We start from the raw sequence: 21559 nt of genomic DNA on the forward strand, positions 1-21559 counted from the left end.
ATTTTTTTACTGTTTGCTGCGTTTTGCATTAAACAGTTAAAATTATGTTTTAAAATAATGGTACAGAATGATGTGTATTTTTGGTTTATATGTTTTTTATTGAATTTAAAAGTGAGCTTTGTATAATTAGAGAGATTAATTTGTTATTTGTTTAGGTTTTTGTCTACACAAAGTCATGGGTAGTTCTTAGATAATTACTAATAAAGGAAATGTCCCTTTAAACTAAATAATCTTCAATTAAACCCATATATTTATATAAGGTTAGAACTTGTTTTCGTAATCTTCTGAATAAGTTTGGGGAAAAAATTATTGTCCAGAACAATTGTCTCCAGACTGCAATTTTGTTCCATTATTGAATAAAATAAATTAGGAAAATCATAATTGCTTAATATGCTATATGTTTTACTTTTTACATTTTAAAATGCATATCTAATTTTAGCCAACAGTATGTTGATTTTTTTTTTTTTTTTTTTTTTTTTTGGTTACTGGTAATGCCTAGATAAGTGAAAACTGGAAAAAGGAATACAATTTACTCTTTCTTGGCCTTCTAAACAACTTTATATCAAAGTTTTAGACAGCTGCAGCTCTGAACCAAAGCATTTTTATTATTCAAAGCTGTGCTTTAAAGGGTATACTTTTTGGTGGGATTATCTAAGTGTTATTCGTACTCAATGGCATATGTCACCCCAAGGTCCAGAGTATGAGGACAAGAGTGAGTATGTCTGTAAATGTTTTTAGCTGATGACTCAATGCAATTACCTGTTGCAACACGCTCGTTCAGGGGAAGGGATTGCTGAAAAATCTGATTAATTGCAATGACTTAGATACGTTTTTACCAATTGGAAAATTAGACTGAACTTGTCTGCATTGTTTTAAGACTGGGAATTAATTGAATGTATGTTATTGACTTTGAACCTATATTAATGATTGGTTTAAATCGCCTGTATATTTCTGTGCCTTAAGACAACATTTGTTGGGAATTGGAGCAATCTAAATAAATTTAATTTAATAAAACCTAATTATTAATCTTTAAATATGGCTGCTCTAAATTGAATATGATAATTGAAAAGCAGTGAAATTGTCCTTTATTAAAGTTAAAATCTGAAGCCAACTTCAGAAGCATAAAGAAAATAAGACCCAAGTATGAAAGTATTTATAAGCTAATGGTTTATGCTTTTATGCCCAGAATAAATTCTACACGAAAATAAATTCTACACGAGAATCTGAAAAAATGTAGATGTTTTGAAGAAAAAAATGCATAGAAATTGACTGATTTAAAAGAAGACAAAGAAGTGTCTTCTGATGTATTTAATCTTTCAGGAAACAAACATCAATCCAGACATGGAGAAAATTTATGAATCCTTGAAGTATCTGAGCGACATGGAACTGGAAAATTTCAAGAAGATTCTCCAGAAGGCCTTGTGGAGCAAAGGCTTCAGATTAGTCCTAAGAAATCAAGATGAGACGTTGGAGAGACTGAAATTAGCAGAGGTGATGGAGCAATTGTTCGACAGACAAAGTTTGCAGGTGACCATGGATATTTTAGAGGAGATGAAGAGGCCTGACCTCCAGAAGAAGTTGTTCGACAGCAGCTCTGCATCTGAAAGTGAGTTACATTCAAAACTTTATTTGATGTTTATTATATGGGTTGTTATATGTCACATCTTCTTAAATAGAGAGTATATACACATTTTTTAGATGTCTGTTAGGGATTTATCATCTTTTGGCACCTCTCCTTGGTGACTAAAGAACCATATAATCACTAACATCCACAGTACAGCACCAGGGAGTCCATTTTAGTTATTTAAACTATATACAAAATAAATAAAATATAAAGGTTTAACTGGCAAACTCTGCTTGAGTTGATACAATGGCCCTCACACATCTAAAGGGTAAGAGATCATTAAGCTGCAAATGACAACACTGAACATGAAGTGTCTCCTCGCTGACTCTGCTCTATTTCTAAAAATTTCTTATAATATGTGGAAGCCAAATTAAACACAAGTTCTGCACAAAAAATAAAAAGGAGTGTGGAGTTTATCGGGTTTTTTCACTTGCATGAACATGAGCAAGGGGTGTAAATTAGGTAAAAGCAATGTTAGTATTCTTGTTAACAATATATTGTCATGTATTAACTAATCATCATTTAGCTAATATCTGCATTCAGCAGCATTACTAATTTTACATGGTTTCTTTGGAAAAATAACTGTGCAGTGTTTGGCTTTTTGTTGGTTCTGGCTGTTTTTGCTGAAGAGGATTCAGACACAGCACTGCTCAGCAGCTCAACAGCACAGCTCAGGTTGCTGGTTTGATTCCCCGCTCTGACCATTTCAGTTGTTGTGTCCTTGAGCAAGACACTTCACCCACATTCCCTGCTGGCGGTGGTCAGAGGGCCCGGTGGCACGGATGTATGGCAGCCTCGCCTCTGTCAGTCTGCCCCAGGGCAGCTGTAGCTACTAGCACAGCTCACCACCGTCAGGGAGTGAGTGCATGAATGACTGATTGTAGTGTAAAGCACTTTGGGCTAGACTAGTTAAAGTGCTATACAAGTACAAGCCATTCACCATTTTAATATTCTGATTTTAAATCTGGAAATGTTGTCATTCATCTGAAGTTAAAAACATACACTCAGCAAAAATATAAACGCAACAATTTTGGTTTTGCTCCCATTTTTCATGAGATGAACTAAAGATCTAACACTTTTTCCATATACACAATATCACCATTTCCCTCAAATATTGTTCACGAACCAGTCTAAATCTGTGATAGTGAGCACTTCTCCTTTGCTGAGATAATCCATCCCAACTCACAGGTGTGTCATATCAAGATGCATATTAGACACCATGATTAGTGCACAGGTGTGCCTTAGACTGCCCACAATAAAAGGCCAAAAATATTGTTGAGTGTAGTAAAGAGATAATGAATCAAGATGAATAAGTCATGAGGATTGGGAATCCTGTTTAGTTTACTCATTAAGGAAAATGTGTGAGCTGTGTTTTACCATGTGAGGTAATCTTACAGTAAAACATGTCATTTAATCTCTGCTCCAAGGACAGCCTTTCGAACATCCAGAAAGAGGTGAACATGTTGAGGTAACCTTCTTGCATTGATGCCATTGACCTTTCACCCATTTGTTTATTAATATCAACAACAAAACATTGCTCTAATTAACTAAATTGTTTTCATCAGCAGAAAGACTCCAGCGAATGGACAAGAGTTGAACCTACAATCACAGATGTGGACGAGGCTCCAATTTACAGGTAAAAATCCTTAATACCACAACTGCCTGGAGGAAAAACACAGAGTCTAGAAATGTCTACTAGAAAATGCTGACTGAATTATTTCACACCTAATAAACAACGTTTGTTAATGTTTTTGGCTGACATGATCATGCAGTTAATATCAAACTTAACAATAAGCTGCTTAGAACAAAAACCACTCTCTGAAGAGCTTGGTCTTCAAAAGTTTCTTGGAGATAGGCAGGCATGACCCGGGTTCAGGAAAGGCTCAGGAAGATGATGAGTCTGAATTGTCTATAGCGTGGTGTAGACACTGCTAGATGACAATGCCTCGATGGCCAAGGTGACCGAGTTGTGACATAAGTCTTGTCTATAAAGAGTGTTTGGTTCAGAAAGTTGTTCACGGCCCCATTAAACCACTGTGTGTGGGGCAGAAGGCAAAATGCAGAGGAGCTGCCCGCTGTTTTCACACCACTGGGCTCCACACTACAGGCTCCAGACCGCTGCTACAGCGGCTGCAGTGTGGTATGCACAGAAGAATTATGTGTAAGACAATATGAATAGTGCAATGAAATGTAGCAACAGGATGTATTGCAACAATGAGCAGACCATATGACTGTGCAGATAGTACAGTTACTCAATAGAGTTCAGTGTCCATGTAAAGTGACCAGTTTTATTGGGGGTATTAGGAGTTTAGCAGTCTGTTGATGTGAGGAATGAAGCTGTTGTGGAATCTGGTTGTTCTGCATTTGAAGCTGTTGAACCACTTTACAGGGGGCAGCAGGGAGAACAGTCCATGGTGGGGTCTTTATAGTTGTCTGAGCCCTGGTCAGGCAGCATCTGCCAGCAGTGTCATGGATGGAGGGAAGTGCTGTCCAGACGATTCTCTCCGCTGTTCTCACTGCTCTCTCCACACATTTCCAGTTTGAGCTGTTGCAGGCCCCAGACCATTTTTTAAAATGGTCCTGTAAGTATTTATGTGTGGGTGCCCACAGTAACACTCTAACGTCATGGCTTCTCCCTGAGTTATTTTAACTTCTCCAAGCAGCTTACCACTATAAACACCCTCTAAGGATGACTCAACTTCAGAGTTTAGCTTTACCATTTATTCTAACATGACAGAGAAATAATCATAAGGTTACAGCACTGGACCCCTACAGCAAACAGCCCCAGGCAACATCCTAAAGATAAGGAGTCCTGTTCTCATTCAAGCATGGATTTTTCTAAGCTTAGACACAATCCTCTAAGGCAGGGGTGTCAAGCTCCAGTTCTCGATGGCCGGTGTCCTGAAACTTTTAGAGGTTTCCCTGGTCCCACACACCTGAATCAAATAGCACAATTAGCTCCTCAGTATGCATTCAGGTTCTTCAGAGTCCTGCTAATTACCTGATTATTTGACTCAGGCGTGTCAGACCAGGGACACATCTAAAAGGTGCAGGACACCGGCCCTTGAGGACTGGACTTTGACACCTGTGCTCTAAGGGGCTGGTCTCCTCAGTGATGTCTGAAGAATGAATATGTCGCCATGAAGACACTATCTGTTTTCCAGCATGTTGATTTGAGTGTCTTTGAGCTGACTAAATGAATACACGTCTCTGAATCACAGGGAGAGCTGCTCCATTAAAGAACTCCAAACAGCCTATATCTGATTAAGCCAGCTTTACCTTTTAGCAAATGATTTCACAAATGAAACAAACCACAACAGTCTGTTTAATGGTTCACTGACTTTTAAAGACAGGGACTTAAGGTTAGTCTGCTGGGGGGACTGTTTCCCATACCTGCTCTTAGATCACTACTGTAATATTCTCTGAAGTTACTTAATAGTTTATTATTATTGTTGCTCTTGTTGTTATTGCCTGCATACCCCAAACTATTTTTAACAAAGGCCCAGTCGCCATGTTTGAGCCCATCTGTACATCCTTTTTGCCCTCAAGGGGATTTTTGTTGCACTCCTGGTCCTATCATAGCCATTTGTCCCAAAGAGTTTTGAAGCTGTTAAATTTGCTGTTGTAGGACACAATGCAAACTTTCTACACCCTTGTTCTCTGTCTGCCATCTGGGGCTTGAGGCTCGGAGGAGGAGAAGTCCATTTACCTGGGGTCTGGGCTGAGGTTGGGTCTTGTGAGTCGATTGGGGCTGGCTTTTCTGCTCTCCCAGGGGCCACTTGGACCCTTGTCGGCTCCTTGTTTGCCAGCTGGGAATGAGTGTGGGGTTCTAGCGTGGAGGGGTGGGTTGGCTCTGTGCGGCCTTCGTGGCAGTGGTGTGTGTGCATTCATAATTGCACACAATTGTGTGTGTGTGTGTGGGGGGGGGGGTGCATGGTGGGCTTGATTGTGTTGGCCCATTATCTGGATGTATGGTTTGGCAGTCGTCGAAGCTGAGGTAGGGGCGGGGTGCTTGGTGTATGGGCTGGGGTTGCCCAGGTTAGGGCAGTGCCTGAGTGGGCATGTGTGGGCATTAAGATGGGAATGTGTGAATGTGACTGCATGCTTGTGACAGAATGTTTGTTTCTTTGTCAGGTTGGGTTTAGGACTATCCCCTCTCCTGGAACATCTCAGGTCCTCACAATTTTGTGGGGCCCATCCCTCAGTGAGGCTCCCAGCTGGTGGCTTGCGCCTTTGGCCGTTGGTGCGTTGGTGTTCTCTGTGTCTCGGGCTGGGTGCTTGGGTGTGCTGGCTCACTCCTGGCGGCTGCTTAATGGGGCCTGGACCCCTGGCTCTGTCGGGGCTCTGCTGGGGACAGTGTACCCTTGGGTCAAGGTCTCTGGACCTATTGCTGAATTTGCTCTGGCATCACTGGCTGCCAGCAAAACCCACAGGCTCATTGCTACAGCCATCTGGGGCTTCGGCACTGTGGCTTCTGGGGAATTTCCTGGGACTCTCTTCTTCTCTCGCGGTTATCCCTGTGTTGGTCCTTCTTGGGCTCCTGCTCTCTGGGGGCCCATTTGGATGTCTGGGGTTCTGGTCTCCCCGATATCTGCTTCACCTCTGTCCCTTCTTTTTTCTCTTTTACCTTTCTGTTTCTGTGAACATTTAATTTGAGATTATCCCAAAATAATGTCCAATAAGTGTTTTCCATACATATCAAGCAAAGAACTATAGCAGTAATGCTGGACTTGTGAAAGGAAATCTATTGGTCCCTCTTTAGCATTAAGAAACCAATTATGAATGCTAAACTGGCAGAAAAGAAATGATAAAAATATGAATTAAAGGATTAAAAAAAGACAAAATGCACACAAGTAGCCACTTTACCGTTATGCGATGGGCCCGTTTAGGGTTCTTGAGACCAGCCCGAAGCACTTTTAGATTTCGGGGGCCATAAGGAGACCTTCTGTATAGATAAGTTTATACCCGCTCATGTTATGGCAGACGATCGGGTGGTAAGACCCACCACCCTACACTGCAAAAAGGGAACCAAAAGTAACTAGAAAAATTTGCATATCCTGCGAAAATGCACTGTGAATGCAGTAAGCTAAATGATTGAGCAAAAGATGCAGAAGTTCTTTGAAGAAGAGAAAAAATAGCTTAAAAGCATTGAAGAACTTGAAAAGGTTGAAGAATTTGAAAAGGTTGAAGAATTTGAAAAAGTTGAAGAATTTGAACATGAAAGAACAATTGCTGAATTAGAAGAAGAAAAAACTGAGGGAATGGCACCAAATATCTCCTAACTCATTCTAAACACTAAATCGTTTAACAAAGCAGAAGTAGAATTTCAAACTTGAAAATACTGTAGCCATATGTGGGCCTGCATTTCTAGGAGTATAAGGGGTTTCGCCCCCATTGAAAAGTATTGGATGTTTGACACCACATAGCTTGGAGATGCTTTATGCGACATAGGCCAAATTTATTGTGGAGGGGACGGGCAAGATGGCGGAAGAGGAGTAAGACGTGCCTCGCGTGGGCTCCCGCTTTAACCTCTTTAGTTTATGGTTCTCCAACAAAATGTCCTTGCTGTTCTGAGCATTAGGTCTGTCCGGACTCGTCCTCTAAGTGACTCCTGCCTGGAAGAGTAGAAGAATGGCGACAAATTTGAGGAAAGGCAAACACTCTAGCGTTCCGGCTGCTAGGCCCGATACCGCCTCGGAGCAGACTATTGCTATATCCGGAAGCTCAGCACCCCCTTCTCCTTCCCGTGGTGAGGCGGACGCACTCTCCTTGAAGTCTGACATTCTTGCCGCTATAAAAACCGATATCTCAGCTGTGATTAAATCCGAAATAAAAGAGGCTCTGGCTGAAGAGTTCACTTTTATTAAAGGAGAGTTACAAGCGGTGAGAGCGGAAGTGGCTAACGGCACAATGCTACTCCGTGCCGATCTAGACCACGTTAAACAAAGCGTCAAAGAGGTAGAAGACGGCTTGTCAACCTGGTCCGATGAGGTTGTTACTCTACGCACCACTGTGTTGGAGCTGAAAGAAGAAGTTGATGGGCTCAAAAAGAAGTGTGACGATATGGAAGGACGCATGAGACGGTGCAACTTGCGGATCATTGGGGTTCCCGAGACGGCAGAATCCAGCTCCACTGAAACAGTGGCTAAACTGCTAGCAGAGGTGCTACAGATGGATAAAGCGCCATTGATTGACCGAGTTCATCGCACTGGCAGTGGGAGCAAGTCAGGCGATAAGCCACGGGTTATTGTCGCTAAGCTGCACTATTATCAAGAATGTGTGGAAATATTACGTCGGGCCCGGAGCCGTGGCCCTCTTCGCTTCAAGGAGGCACCGATTATCATCACATCTGATTATACAGCGGTGGTGGCCAGGGCTCGGGCGGCGTTTTCGGAGGTGAGGAGGCTTCTTCGCAACCGACGAGATGTTCGTTACGGCCTGCTTTTTCCTGCTAGGCTCCGCATTTCTCATGGGGAGGAGGACAAGGAGTTTTTGGATGCCAATAAAGCAATGGATTACGTTAAAAAGAAAATCATCTCAGCGACGGCCAGCGAGGACCGACGTTAACTGCAGGTCCAATCCCCATCGTTCCATTATTTCAGGTTGTACAGAACTTTCCGACATTATGTCCCGTGCTATATCTTGATTTAATTTTCGACACTATTCCGAGGGACAACATTCTTCTTTTGTGTTTATGTATGAGGGTTTCGCAGGGGGTCTGTCCAGATCTTGGTCAGTGATGCATTTATTGTATCGATGCAGCAAGGAGCATAAACGACATTAATACTTTAAAGTAGAGGAACCTTTTTCTTTTTTCTTTATATATATATATGTATATATGTGTATATATATATATATATATATATATATATGTATGTATATATGTGTATATGTATGTATATATGTGTATATATATGTATATATATATGTATATGTATATATATATATGTATATGTATATATATATATGTATATATATATATATATATATATATATATATATATATATATATATATATATATATATATATATATGTATATGTATATGTATATATATATGTATATATTATTTTTCTTTTTTTTTTTTCTTTTTTTTTTTTTTTGTCTTTTTTAATTATTGTTATTTAGCTTGGCGGGAGCCCAGGCAGGGAGACAAGTTCCCCAGCACAAGCACAAATGTGTGGATATTTTGTTTGTTGGGTTCTCCGTGGTTATTCAGGAGAGAGGGGTGGGACTATACCGGATCTATTTGTTTTGAATATGCCTTTTGTCAGTTACCATTTTGTGATTGTTTGTGGTTATTGTACTACATCTGATTGACCATTCATGAGCAGTCCTAATACTAATAGGTTCATCAACAGTCACCCAGTTAATTGTGTGAGTTGGAATGTGAAATCCCTTAATGGTCCAGTGAAATTTAGGAAAGTTACGACACATTTAAGACAACTTGAGGCTAATATTTCTTTCTTGCAGGAGACCCATTTGTGTAAAGCAGACAGTGTAAATCTATGTAGGCGATGGTCCGGTCAGGTGTTTCAGTCTAATTTCCAATCTAAATCGAGAGGGGTAGCCATCTTAGTTGGTAAACAGGTGCAATTCACGGCATCCTGTGTCAAAACGGACGCTGCCGGACGCTATGTTATTGTGGTTGGAAAACTGTATGCGCTTCCAGTTATTTTAGTCTCGGTATATGCTCCAAATTGGGATGATCAAACATTTTTTAACACGCTCTTTTCAAATTTACCTAATATTTCAACACATAACCTTATAATTGGAGGAGATGTGAATTGTGTGCTATCATCCCTTGATCGTAGTACAGCGGGAAGGATCTCTCTCTCTAAATCTGCCCAGTCAATTAATTCATTTCTTAACACCTATGGAGTGGTTGACGTATGGCGTTTTCGAAATCCGACCCTAAGACGGTATTCGTTTTTTTCTCCTGTTCATAAGAGCTATTCCCGGATTGACTATTTTTTCCTCGATAAACGGATTTTACCTTTAGTGAGCGAATGTAATTATGGAGCTATAGTCGTTTCTGACCATAGTCCGCTCACAATGAAACTGAACATTCTTGTTGTGCAATCAGTCTATCGTCCTTGGCGACTTAATCCCATACTTTTATCTGACGAAAACTTCGTCGATATGCTTACTTCTGAAATTAAGTTTTTTATTGATATTAATCGGACTCCTGGGATGCCACTCAGCACTGTTTGGGAGTCATTAAAGGCTTACCTGAGAGGTCAAATCATTTCTTACTGTGCAAACAAAAAGAAGAAAGGTATCGAACGGCTAAAATTGTTAACAGATCAGATTCTACAATTAGATAGGGAATGCTACCATACTTTTACACAAGACTCTCTTCAAAAACGTGTATTACTTCAGACAGAGTTTAACATCTTATCTACCCAACAGGCCGAATATTTATTATCCAAATCTAGGTGTGGCTACTATGAGCATGGTGAGAGGGCTGGACGCCTTCTTGCGCAGCAGCTACGGCAACGCTCAGCTAAACAGGATATCTCAGCAATTAATGATGAGCATGGTGTAAAATGTTATGAGGATGCTGGAATTAGTCTATGTTTCAGCAAATTTTACCAATCTTTGTATACCTCTGAAGCCTCACTTAACCCAACTGAATTGGATGATTTTTTTAAAGATATTAAAATCCCTTCACTAAGTTCTGATTTATCTAACGAATTGGAAAGAAATTTTTCTTTAGCTGAAATTAACTCTGCAATTAAAAATATGCAAAATGGAAAATCTCCAGGACCAGATGGTTTCCCGGCAGAATTTTTTAAGAAGTTTTCTGATTTACTTTCTCCCCTGCTGCTATCAGTTTTTGAGGAGTCTCTGGCCATACATTTACTGCCGCTGTCTATGCGTCAGGCTGTAATATCACTGCTTTTAAAGAAGGATAAAGACCCCTTGAGCTGCAGTTCATACCGCCCAATATCATTATTAAACACTGATGTTAAAATTCTCACAAAGATGTTGGCAAAACGAGTTGAACGGATTATCCCTACAATTGTTTCACCTGAGCAGACTGGTTTTATTAAAAATCGTCAATCCTTCTTTAATATCAGGCGGCTATTTAATGTGTTGTATACTTCTGCCCCGCCCGGTCACAATTGTAATGAAGTTTTAATCTCGCTGGACGCTGAGAAAGCGTTTGACCGGGTGGAATGGAACTATTTATTTAAGACCTTGGTGATGTTTAACTTCGGTCCTAAATTTGTTTCATGGGTGAAGTTGATATATACCTTGCCAATGGCAGCAGTACGCACTAACAGTAATTTATCCAGTTATTTTGAACTGAAACGTGGGACGAGGCAGGGATGCCCACTTTCGCCACTTTTATTCGCAATTGCAATTGAACCACTTGCAGTGGCCTTGCGAAACAGTCCCAAAATTAAAGGTATTAATCGGTTTGGCACTGAACATAAAGTTTCCCTATATGCTGATGATACACTTCTTTATATCTCAGATCCCTTATCTAGTATTCCTGAGTTACTTATTTTACTTCAAAAGTTTGGAAACATTTCTGGCTATAAGGTTAACCTTCAAAAAAGTGAACTGATGCCTGTGACTCCAATGGAAGTGCAGCATATGGGTTCAGTCCCTTTCAAAATTAGCCCTGCTAAATTTAAATACCTTGGTATCTGGATTACTTACAGTCACAAAGATCTTTATCCAGCAAACTATCTGCCTCTCCTGGTGAACCTTAGGAAAGACATCACTATATGGGCATCTCTGCCTCTATCCCTGGGAGGTAGAATCAATATAATCAAAATGGCAATACTGCCTAAATTACTTTATCTATTTCAGAGCGTGCCAGTGTTTCTCACCAAGACTTTCTTCACAAAATTAAATTGTGAGTTGTCGTCATTTATTTGGAATAAGAAGCACCCGCGGATAGGCTGTAAGATGCTACAGCTACCCCATGGTCTTGGTGGCTTGTCACTCCCCAATTTCCTATATTATTACTGGGCGGCTAATATTAGAGCCTTACTGTACTGGTTGAGAGAGGACAACCCTGCTCCCACTTGGGTGACTTTAGAGAGGAATTCAGTTACGGCTAGTTCTCTCTCTGCTTTACTCTGCTCCCGGTTACCGTTTGATCAACCAATCTCAACGTATACTTCTAATCCGGTTATAACTCACACAATAAAAATCTGGAATCAGTGCAGGAGGATGTTTAAAAGTACGGAATTATTAATATCTGCTCCAGTATCAAATAATCACATGTTTGCTCCTTCACTAATGGATTCTGTTTTTTATGCCTGGAGTTTAAAGGGAATAACTTCTCTAAACGATCTTTATATAGACAATAAGTTTGCCTCATTCGAACAGCTCACACAGAAATTTGATATTCACAAGTCACAGTTTTTCAGGTATTTACAATTGAGACATTTTGTAATGTCAAATTCTGGATGTTTTCCTCTACATCCACCAACTTCCCCTGTTGATGAGGTTTTGATGTGCAAGTCTGTAACAAGACGCTCTATGAGTAAAGTCTATTCCCTGCTCAATTCATTTAATGATACCAATTTAGATTCCTTGAGGGTCAAGTGGGAGATGGACTTGGAGGAGTCCATATCAGATACAGTTTGGCAAAAAATTATTCAAAATATCTATTCGTCCTCAATATGTCTGAAACATGTTATAGTTCAATTCAAGGTAGTACATCGTTTACACTGGTCTAAGGACAGATTGTGTAAATTCAAAAGGGACTTGGATCCGACGTGTGATCGTTGTAAACAATCTCCAGCCACACTTTTACACACATTCTGGTCTTGTCCAAAGTTACACAGATATTGGCAAGGCATTTTCGACACTTTTACAGGAATATTTGGACAAACTGTTTGTCCATCACCACTCATCTCTCTCTTTGGGGTGGCTCCAGCAGAGACCTCTTTCAGCAAACATCAGAGGACTGTGTTAGCTTTCTGCTCTCTACTGGCTAGAAGACTTTTTCTTCTTCGATGGAAGGATCCACATCCTCCAAGATATGGACATTGGTTAAGAGAAGTTATGTCTTACATTCATTTAGAGAAGATCAGATATACTGTTAGGGGATCTGTGAACAAATTCTTTGACGTCTGGCAGCCATTTATATCCTATGTCGGGAATATTTCGGCAGATAACTTTGTGTAAAGGTCAAATATTGGTTTTGTGTTGCAAACCTGTGCTTTGTATCGGCTGATGTATGAATAAAAGGTGTATTCTTGTTGGGGTAGTAGACCCGGTATAGGAGGGGAGGGTGGGGAGGGATTTTTGTTGTATATTTCGTCGGGTTTTCTTTTTTATTTTATTTTATTTTTTTGTGTGTGTGTGGTGTATGTAAAGAAAAAGAAGAAAAAATAATAAAAAGACCTTGATCAAAAAAAAAAATTATTGTGGAGCTTTCTCTCTAAAGGAAGTACAGACTCTGTGAAGCAGAGGTTTGTACGAGCTTCCTAGGGCTACTTCCGGTTAGCAACATGCTACCTGTTAGCTGCTAACATGGTTGTGTTCAGTATCACCGTGTGATGGTACTCTGTTAGTTTGGTCCAAATCCTGTACTGGGAAGTGCCTCAAAAAGGTTGCCAATACTTAATGTCACCAAACGTCACCAAAGTTCATGGGTGAGATCGGCCTCCTCTAGCAACTCAGCCTCACTAAATCTGGGGCCAGAACTCAACCAAAATGGTGTGTAGTGCCATTTTCCACAGGTGGGTGGTGCTGTTTAGGCCGGAGGGGGGGGGGGGTCATGTCTGGGCATCCTGCCAGGTCCTGTTGGAGTCAGAGGCCCAATAGGAAAACATGTGAAATCCAAAAAGTGACAGAAAATTCACACATGCCTGATAATCACTTGAAAAATTTAAAATGTTAAGAGGAAGAGACTGTGCGAATTTCAGATTTCTACATTCATCACAGCCACTGCAGTGGGTGTCGAAAGTTGCCATTCTATCCCAATAGAGCCTGTCCCTGACCTGTAGTAACCTCTGGCCAGCAGAGTTCCGTCGTCATGGAAACTCACTCACGCCTGCAGCGGGCCATTCTACCGAAGTGCAGACACTTTGCGTCAGACTCGGTCCATTGGATTATAATGGAGAACATTGCCTCGCACAACCCTTTATATCTCCTGATCCATAAATGGTAGAGACGTAATTTGTTCTGTGTTTATTTCGTAACGGATAGGAGAAGAAGACAAGCTAATGGGGTTTGCTAGAAATATTTTAATAAAGGAGTAAAAAATTATGATACAAACGGGATATTTATGGAAATGCAGAAATCCTCCAAAAAGGGTCCTGAACAAATCGCTCTAGCTGAAAAAGTATAAGAGATATCAAAATAATTCTTTCACTGTGAGTATCAGCAGGCTTTTGAGGACTATGGTGCTCATTTTTATGTTTGTACAAAAATCGGTGTACGCAAAGCGACAATAAAAAAGTGCATAATTTGGGGGCATGGAGTTCTGATCCTGTTTCAGCTGCGATTTACCTCGCGAGCAGCACATGGTTTCTCCGGAACGGTAAAGGTTAGAGACGTAATTTTTTCTGCATTTAATTCATAACGGATAGGGGAACCGGAAAAGTTATCGGTTTTTGCTGGAAATATTTTAATTTAGGCACAAAAAATCCTGGAAAAAAGGTAATTTTGAGGAAAATGCGAAAATCCCTGAAACATTGTCCCGAACAAATCGCTCTAGCTGAAGAAGTATAAGAGATTTCAAAATAATTCTTTCACTGTATCAGCAGAGATTTGTGGACTATGGTGCTCATTTTTATGTTTGTACAAAAATCGGTGTAGGCATGGCGACGATGTAAAAAAGTGGATCATTTGAGGGGATGGAGGTCCAAAGGGTTTTCAGGATTTTGCACATTTGCTACTCCCGAACAAATTGTGCCTGCGGCCAAACCGTAACAGTTTTCCACAAAATTCCTTTTTTGTGAGTGCCAGAAGGGCCTGGACTTGAATGTGTAAAAAGTCTGATGCCTGTACATTAAACGGTTTAGGAGTAGCGACGATTTGAAAACATGTGTTGTTTGGGATTTTCAGGTGTCATTTTTCACAATCGCTCCATTGAAAATGAATGAGGAGGGTTTAGACTTGTTGGCGGTCTGAGGTGATTTGTGAAAAAACTATAAATGCTACACCAATGAGGGTTACATTTCCTGAATCCAGACCAAAATTCCTACGTTTTGATGTATAATTTATGTGGATAGGTTGAAAACTGAGCGAGTGAGAAGAAGTTGTTCGGAGAAGAAGAATTTGTTGAATTTCTAGAGTGTGCACTCTATAAATGCCTCCTTGACGACCTTAGCAACGCATGTTATTTGCTGAATTTCTTGAAAAGCCAAAATTATTTCAAGGAGGTACTATATGAAAATGGTAAAAGATATGAAAAAGCTGAAATATACCATAATAGCTGAAAAATATCACTACATTTTAAAAGTTGAATGGCGTTTCTAGCTGAAAGTAGGCTGAAGGAGTAAGCTGTCAAAAAGCAGCTGAAATGAACGGAATTTTAGTGAATTACATTAATTTCCTATGGGAGAAAAAAAGCTGAAAATTTGCAGAAAAAGCTGAATATTTTAAAAAGTTGAAAAGTTAAAAGTACAAAAAGATATAGCCATCGATTCCAGAAGAAGCTGAATAGTTTAAAAGTTGAATGATTGAAATCGGACAAAAACTGTAGGAGGAGAAGCGAATCAAACTTTAAACAGTAAAAATGCGAAAGAGGCTCTCAACAACTGTAAATGCCTACTGCATTCACAGTTATTAAAAAAAATTCAATCAGTGTATTTGTTCTTGATTTGAGCAAATAAGACTATTTGCCAATGGAATCAGTGTTTTCCCCTAAAATAAGATTATTAGTTATCATGCACTTGAAATAAGATGATGGAGATTAATTGTTATTATTTTAAATGCAAAAATCTTATACCATTGGCAAATAGTCTTTTTTACCTGCTCAAATAAAGGAAGAATACACTAATTTCAAGAAAATTTAGCTTACTTTTAGTTCCCTTTTTGCATTGTATGGCATTGTCAGACTGTTGTACTCCTTCCAGGAACTCTTATCAGCTGCCAGACCCCAACTCTTCGTCAGTGTCTCCTCATCCTCAGTCTCAGCCTCGGTATAGACCATTCAGGGCTCTGAGGTTCACATGTTCTGGACTGTTGGTTCTGAACCCGCTGTGGACCTTTCTGGGTGTTCACGGGGGTGGTGGGCAGCTGGATATCAATGTTCTGAAATAACAGTGTTTATGTTACATCTTAAAGAAATTAGATTACGAATGATATTATATGGCTTCCCATGTATGTTCATATTATTGCTTTTGTAATTTTAGCTTCCAGTCTGCAGCGGGACAGTTTGAATGCAATGTGTCTGGTCTGCGTTGGGTCTGCGAGGACAAACTTTGCTTTAAGTACCAGTTCTGCTCTTGGGAGGGACACATGGAGAGGATGAAAACCATTGGGTACAGGTCTGCAGGTCCCTTAATCAACATCACCGTCATTACTGGGAAGATAAAAGAAGTGTACCTGCCACACTGGATCTGCATTGGTAGGAGAACATGCATCAAAAAACTGCTGTGTTTTTCCATATCTGAAGCACTTCTTCTCGTTAATAGTAACTTGTATGCTCTTTTTTGCAGATGACATCCCTAACTTATTAGAGAGTTTTTCAGTCCTACACATAAATGACAGCGGAGATGTGTTGGAGAAAGTTTCTGAGGTCACGGCGACACATGTCAGGTTAACAGATCCGGTTTTCTCTCCACTGGCGGCCGTGATAAGCTCCATCTTTCGTGTGAAGGTTACCTGCAACGTGTTGATTTACTATCAGCCCCACATGCCGTTCCTCAAACTTCACGTCTACCTGATCCTGCATGATCCTGCCCTTCAACAGGTGATTTATTATCTGATTTCACAAATGTGAGGTTTCACAGTTGGTTAAAGCACATCCTGCTGGTCTGGACATGCCACTTCTCAGCAGGACATACCTCGAAAATGTCCAAATTAAGGTGTCCAGAAGCTGTCCAAGTCAGCTGGGTCCCTTTGGTCTAAAGGAGCAGCAGATCTCCCATGAGCTTCCTTTCACCTAACAGAAGAAGTTCATTCCAGCCATTCTTACTTGATAGTCTCTGTCTCAAGACAACAGATTAATCAGATATGTTTGTAGCATAGGTGGGTAAATTCAGCTTCAGAAAGTAAAAACCCTGCTTAGGGAAATGCAAATGGTTGGAACTGGTCTCTGATCAGGCTTTATACCTACTGAGCCTGGATTACCCACATGTGGATTGCAGAAGGACTCCTTGACCTACTGAGACCTGAGCAGACCCCTCATAACTTCAAACAGAGCCTGGATCTCACAAATAAAACCACCAAACGAGAACTACCCCTGTTGCCAGTTTCAACTATTTATCCCAGTGAGTTCCACATGTCGTCTAGTAGAAGACCCCCGATTCCCTAAAACCTCAGGCGCTGCGTCCCAGGCTAAAGTCAACTTTATAAGGGTCCTAATTTTCTGACGTTTTGTTCAAAGTTGCTTTAACGAAACAGCCAAAAAGCTACAGGGATGAAACTCCTTCTATAGCTACCTCCACCAATCAGGCCCTACTGGTGGGTTTCAGTGTAAATGTGGGCATACCTCGATTACCTCGATTTAATCAGGAAGAACTCCCTCTCAAAGCTCTGTCAGAGTGGGCTTTGGGTTTTGGACTGAAATGAAAGCAGAATGTATGACGTTCAAAGCCGTTCAAACTGGCAACCTTTTTTTTTTTTTTTTTTTTGGAACAACCTAAAGGAGTCGACCTGCCACTGTTTTGGCTCTGAGTTGCCAAGTCGGGTTCTTTGCTGCTCTGTTAATGACTGACTTCTGTCGCGGTTGGTCGGCTTCACAGCTCCTGGGTGATGGTTGGAGGACAGATGGTCTGTGTGACCAGAAGGGTGGTAGATTTTACACATTCAACTCAGCAATGCAGACTTCATATTTTAAAGTTCTGGCTCCATCCGAATACCTTTAATAACAGCTCCTAGCTCATGTTCCTTGACCTTTCACAGAGTCAACAGTAAGAACTCTATCGTGGAGAGGCAAGGAGCTTGGGACTGCTGTGCTGATTCTGGACATCCTTTAACTCCGACGTCATTACGTGACGTAGACGCTCATGGATGCTTTCTCCCTAGGCAAAACTAGCCTAGGGAGAAAGCATACAGACTCCTTTTCCTACCTCTTTCCTTACTGACTGCACTATTCAGACAGCATTGATCATTGCAACTTCCACTTTGGCTTGATCTATAACGGTATTCGGTTGGAGCTTCAATATTCCACCATCTCTTTTCATTTGACGTTAACTCAGAACTACCTTCTCATGGCCATGTTGCTTCACTACAATACCAATTTAACACATGCATTGAAAGGTAGTGGCATCTGACAATGACAGAAACAAAGGGATCAATTTAGAAGTGTAAAAGGAGCAGAAATGGACCTTTAGTGTGACTCCTGTGTGGGGACTTTGAGACCCCTACAAGACTAAGGGTGGCCTTGTTTGAAAATCTTTCTCTTAACATTTTCTTGTACATATTATTTTCACAAAAAGACATTTAAATTTGGAAAATGGTATTATTTTTTTGCAGTCGGTGCATAAGGAAGAATCATCGATTGGCTACGAAATGATCAAAAAGCCGCGACCGGATAAGTACCTGAGGATGCAGCAGGGCTTCACTCTCAAAGCTGCTATAGAAACAGCTAAAGTCCAACCAAAGGTACCGTCTCGGTTCTGTCTGATAACACATCCTGGTCATTTCTTTCCTTTTTTAATTACAGAACGAGGAGAAGTCCAACCAAAGGTACGGTCTCGGTTCTGTCTGAAAACACATCCTGGCCATTTCTTTCCTTTTTTAATTACAGAACGAGGAGAAGCACAGTTCCTCCAGTTTATCGTTATCTAAACAATTTTTTTCTCTTTGTAGATCAATGAGTCAACTCCTGTTTTTCAAGTTCCTATAATTTTTAGGAACATCAAACATGAAAGTGAAGTAAATAGTGGTAATTTATTTTAATGACTGTTGTATTTCTCTCAATTTAATCAGATTATTTATTTTTCAGAAGTTAACCCTCAGGTATGACAGCCAAGACCCAAACTTCTACGAGGTGTTCATTGAGAACCCAACCAGGGACTTTGACCTCACGCTTCTGTGTGCTGACTCAAAAAAGAAAGAAGCAAAGCTTCACCCAGTTTGGACGTGTGAAATCCGAAGAGGTCGGTGGTGTCATGTGCAATCATTCAGTAGTTTATGTAAAAATATCCAATTGCTCATTATCTCACTGCTTTAATTTGAGTCTCTGACAAATAACACCAATAAAAACACAGCCTCAGATTAGCATCTAGGCTACGTTCACACTGCCAGGAAATGCGACCCAAATCAGATCTTTTTGCCCGTATGCGACCCATATCCGGGGGTTTTTCACAGCAGTGTGAACGGCCCAATTCCGATCTTTTCCCCCCACAAAAAATCTGATTTGTGCCGCTTCCATATATTTTACTAATCCTGATACGTATCAGTAGGGTTGGACCATAATTCAGTAACAATATATATCCATCAATAGACGTATATCGATAATAGAAAAAAGGGTCAATAAAAAGTTCAATAGAATAAAAGTTTTCTTCCATTTATAATTTGTTGATAATTATCAATTAATATAATTTCTATTTTATCAATATGCTTTTTTTTTCTATAACGTCCAGCCCTACGTATCGGAATATTTGTCAAAGCGGTCGTGTCACATTTTCACGTCCCTCTCCTGTCTCTCAATAAACATCCACACAGCAGCAGCAGCTAGCGCTCCATAATAGACCGTTAATAGCTTTGCTGTTTTCTTCTAACCTGACTTCTTTCTATGGTGTGGTCTTAATATAGTCAGCTCTCATTCAACAGCTTTCTAATAATAACAAGAGAGATGCCGTATCTGCAGTTTATTTTTCTTTCCAAGATTTTTTTTTCTAACAAAACTTTATTGAACACGTCTAGAAACAATTACATTCACCATTATTTCTGTAAACAGCGCGCTGCTCTGTGACATCTCCTTCTGGTATAATATAAAACATTTCTGTATCTTATCTTGATTTTTTCAGATGACCACCCCAAATCTGGTCTTGTTGAAGGTAAGGAATGTATTAAAGACATTTCCTGAGATATTTTAGATTTCCGTAGTAATAGAACCTTTATCATTTATAATACCCTGTTTCTGGAGATTTTAAACACCAACATATCTGCCTTAAATTGAGCTAAAACGAACAAAAAAGTACACATATTAGTACTCCTGTCCTCAAAGGTGGAAGATATGAAAATAAATCAACGAGATAATAAATAATACTTAGATTTTTTTTTTCAGCTGCAGCGTCATCCGGTGGAGCGACGTGTCTCAGTTCCCCCAACAGTAAGATCTTTCAAACTCCCAAAACCAGAATCCTTCCTGAGTTACGGGGGGAGATTGACCCATAATGGGGTTTTTTTATGGCCAATGCCGATACCGCTTATTTAGCTATTTCAACTCGTAAAAATCGCTTTTCTGTTTCCAGGCGTTGAATTCTGGTTATGGTCTTTAACGCACTAAATGATCTGCAGAGTTCATACATAACGAGGAACTCTAAAACATATTTAGACCCCTCAGTTTAACAAAGACTCGTTGACTCTGTGTCTCCAGGACAAGAACTAAACAAACAGATTCAAAAACTGTGGTATTTAATTGGCTAGTTTAATTAATATCACAGCCCTTAATAAGCATTTGCTGCATTTATTCTTTGGTCATCAAAATACATTTGTTTTGTCTTTCAAATGCAGATTTTTTTTTAATCTATTTTCCACAGTGGAGCACTTTGTGGACAAACACAGAGAAGAGTTGATCCAAAGAGTGAGCAACGTCGGACCCATTTTAGACAGACTTTTACAGAAGAAAGTTCTCCTGCAGGAAACGTACGACACGATAAGCTCTCTGCCAACCTCCGTGGTTAAGATGAGGGAGATCTTCTCCTGCCTGAGAGCCGGCGTTGCCTGCAAAGACATCTTCTTCTCCATCCTTCAGGAGAAAGAGCGATTCCTCATCACTGACCTTCAGAAGTAAAATGTTGAGCCAAACATTTAAGCTGAGCCACATCGAAATGTTCTTTGTTTTATTTTACAGATGTTTTAAGGTTTCTAGGCCCCTCAGGCATGAAATAAACTCCCTGGAAACCTGTGATATAGAAAAATGGTTGATTCCTTTAAATCAGGGTTGATAAACATCATGTTTACAGCAGCTTTCTTATAAAAAACAAGTAATACCTTATTAGCCTGATCTTATTATGACATTACTTTAATTTTCTATTTGAATTCCAAAGTTTCTTTTTATAATGCTAAAGTTTTATTGATCTTCTTTTAATGAGTTTCTTTTGACTCTTTTGTTTATCCTGTAAATCATTTAAAGAAGTCTACATATGAATATTGATTTACACCAATATATTTGCCTTGTTGTCTGCCATATGTTAAAAAAACATTTTAAAACATTTACAGGAAGAACTTCTCAGTATCTAACATTTTTCTTATTTAATATAGATATATTTCTGTACTTTTTATAGTAAAATGTGTTTTTAATATTTTTTTAAACAATGCAGCTCTTTTTGTATATAGTGTTTATGCTGTGATAAATGAAAATCTTTTTTATCTTATTTTGAAACCGAGGTCTTTATTGATGCCTTGATGAAGGAAGAAGCACTGAGAGCTGTTAGGTTAGAATTTAATAAAAAGCAAAACACAAGGAAAAATTTAATAATTTCATCTCATATCATCTCACATGGTGAAGTAACAAGATTTTAAGCATGCCATACCAGGAGATCTCATAATGTAGCATCTGAAAGTAAGGTATCTCATAATATCTATATAGAATTGTGAGATGACGCAATACCATAATTAC

At 39.8% G+C, this 21559-nt stretch overlaps 1 protein-coding gene across 2 annotated transcripts; it reads left to right on the forward strand.

Annotated features, from left to right (window-relative positions):
- The first annotated feature begins 1325 nt into the window (after nucleotides 1-1325).
- On the forward strand, nucleotides 1326-20145 carry LOC105919121 (PYD and CARD domain containing). 2 transcript variants are annotated; one of them, XM_036135528.1, is made up of 9 exons: nucleotides 1326-1606; nucleotides 3052-3092; nucleotides 3190-3260; nucleotides 15957-16171; nucleotides 16263-16516; nucleotides 18244-18372; nucleotides 18716-18869; nucleotides 19743-19772; nucleotides 20003-20145. In XM_036135528.1, the coding sequence occupies exons 1-9, from the start codon at nucleotides 1342-1344 to the stop codon at nucleotides 20110-20112; spliced, it is 1269 nt and encodes a 422-aa protein (XP_035991421.1). In that variant the 5' UTR covers nucleotides 1326-1341; the 3' UTR covers nucleotides 20113-20145. The 2 variants fall into 2 exon arrangements, with proteins under 2 accessions (XP_035991421.1, XP_035991422.1); XM_036135529.1 differs by having other exon boundaries at nucleotides 3193-3260.
- The last annotated feature ends 1414 nt before the right edge of the window (nucleotides 20146-21559 follow it).

This window comes from Fundulus heteroclitus, chromosome 3 (assembly GCF_011125445.2).
Source record: "Fundulus heteroclitus isolate FHET01 chromosome 3, MU-UCD_Fhet_4.1, whole genome shotgun sequence".
NCBI classification, from domain to species: Eukaryota; Metazoa; Chordata; class Actinopteri; order Cyprinodontiformes; family Fundulidae; genus Fundulus; species Fundulus heteroclitus.

Coding starts and splice junctions, on each gene's coding strand:
- LOC105919121 (XM_036135528.1), top strand. CDS start 1,342: ATGGAGAAAATTTATGAATCCTTGAAGTATCTGAGCGACATGGAACTG. Junction 1,607..3,051: donor CAGCAGCTCTGCATCTGAAA/GTGAGTTACATT, acceptor CTCTGCTCCAAG/GACAGCCTTTCGAACATCCA. Junction 19,773..20,002: donor CAAATCTGGTCTTGTTGAAG/GTAAGGAATGTA, acceptor TTTTTTTTTCAG/CTGCAGCGTCATCCGGTGGA.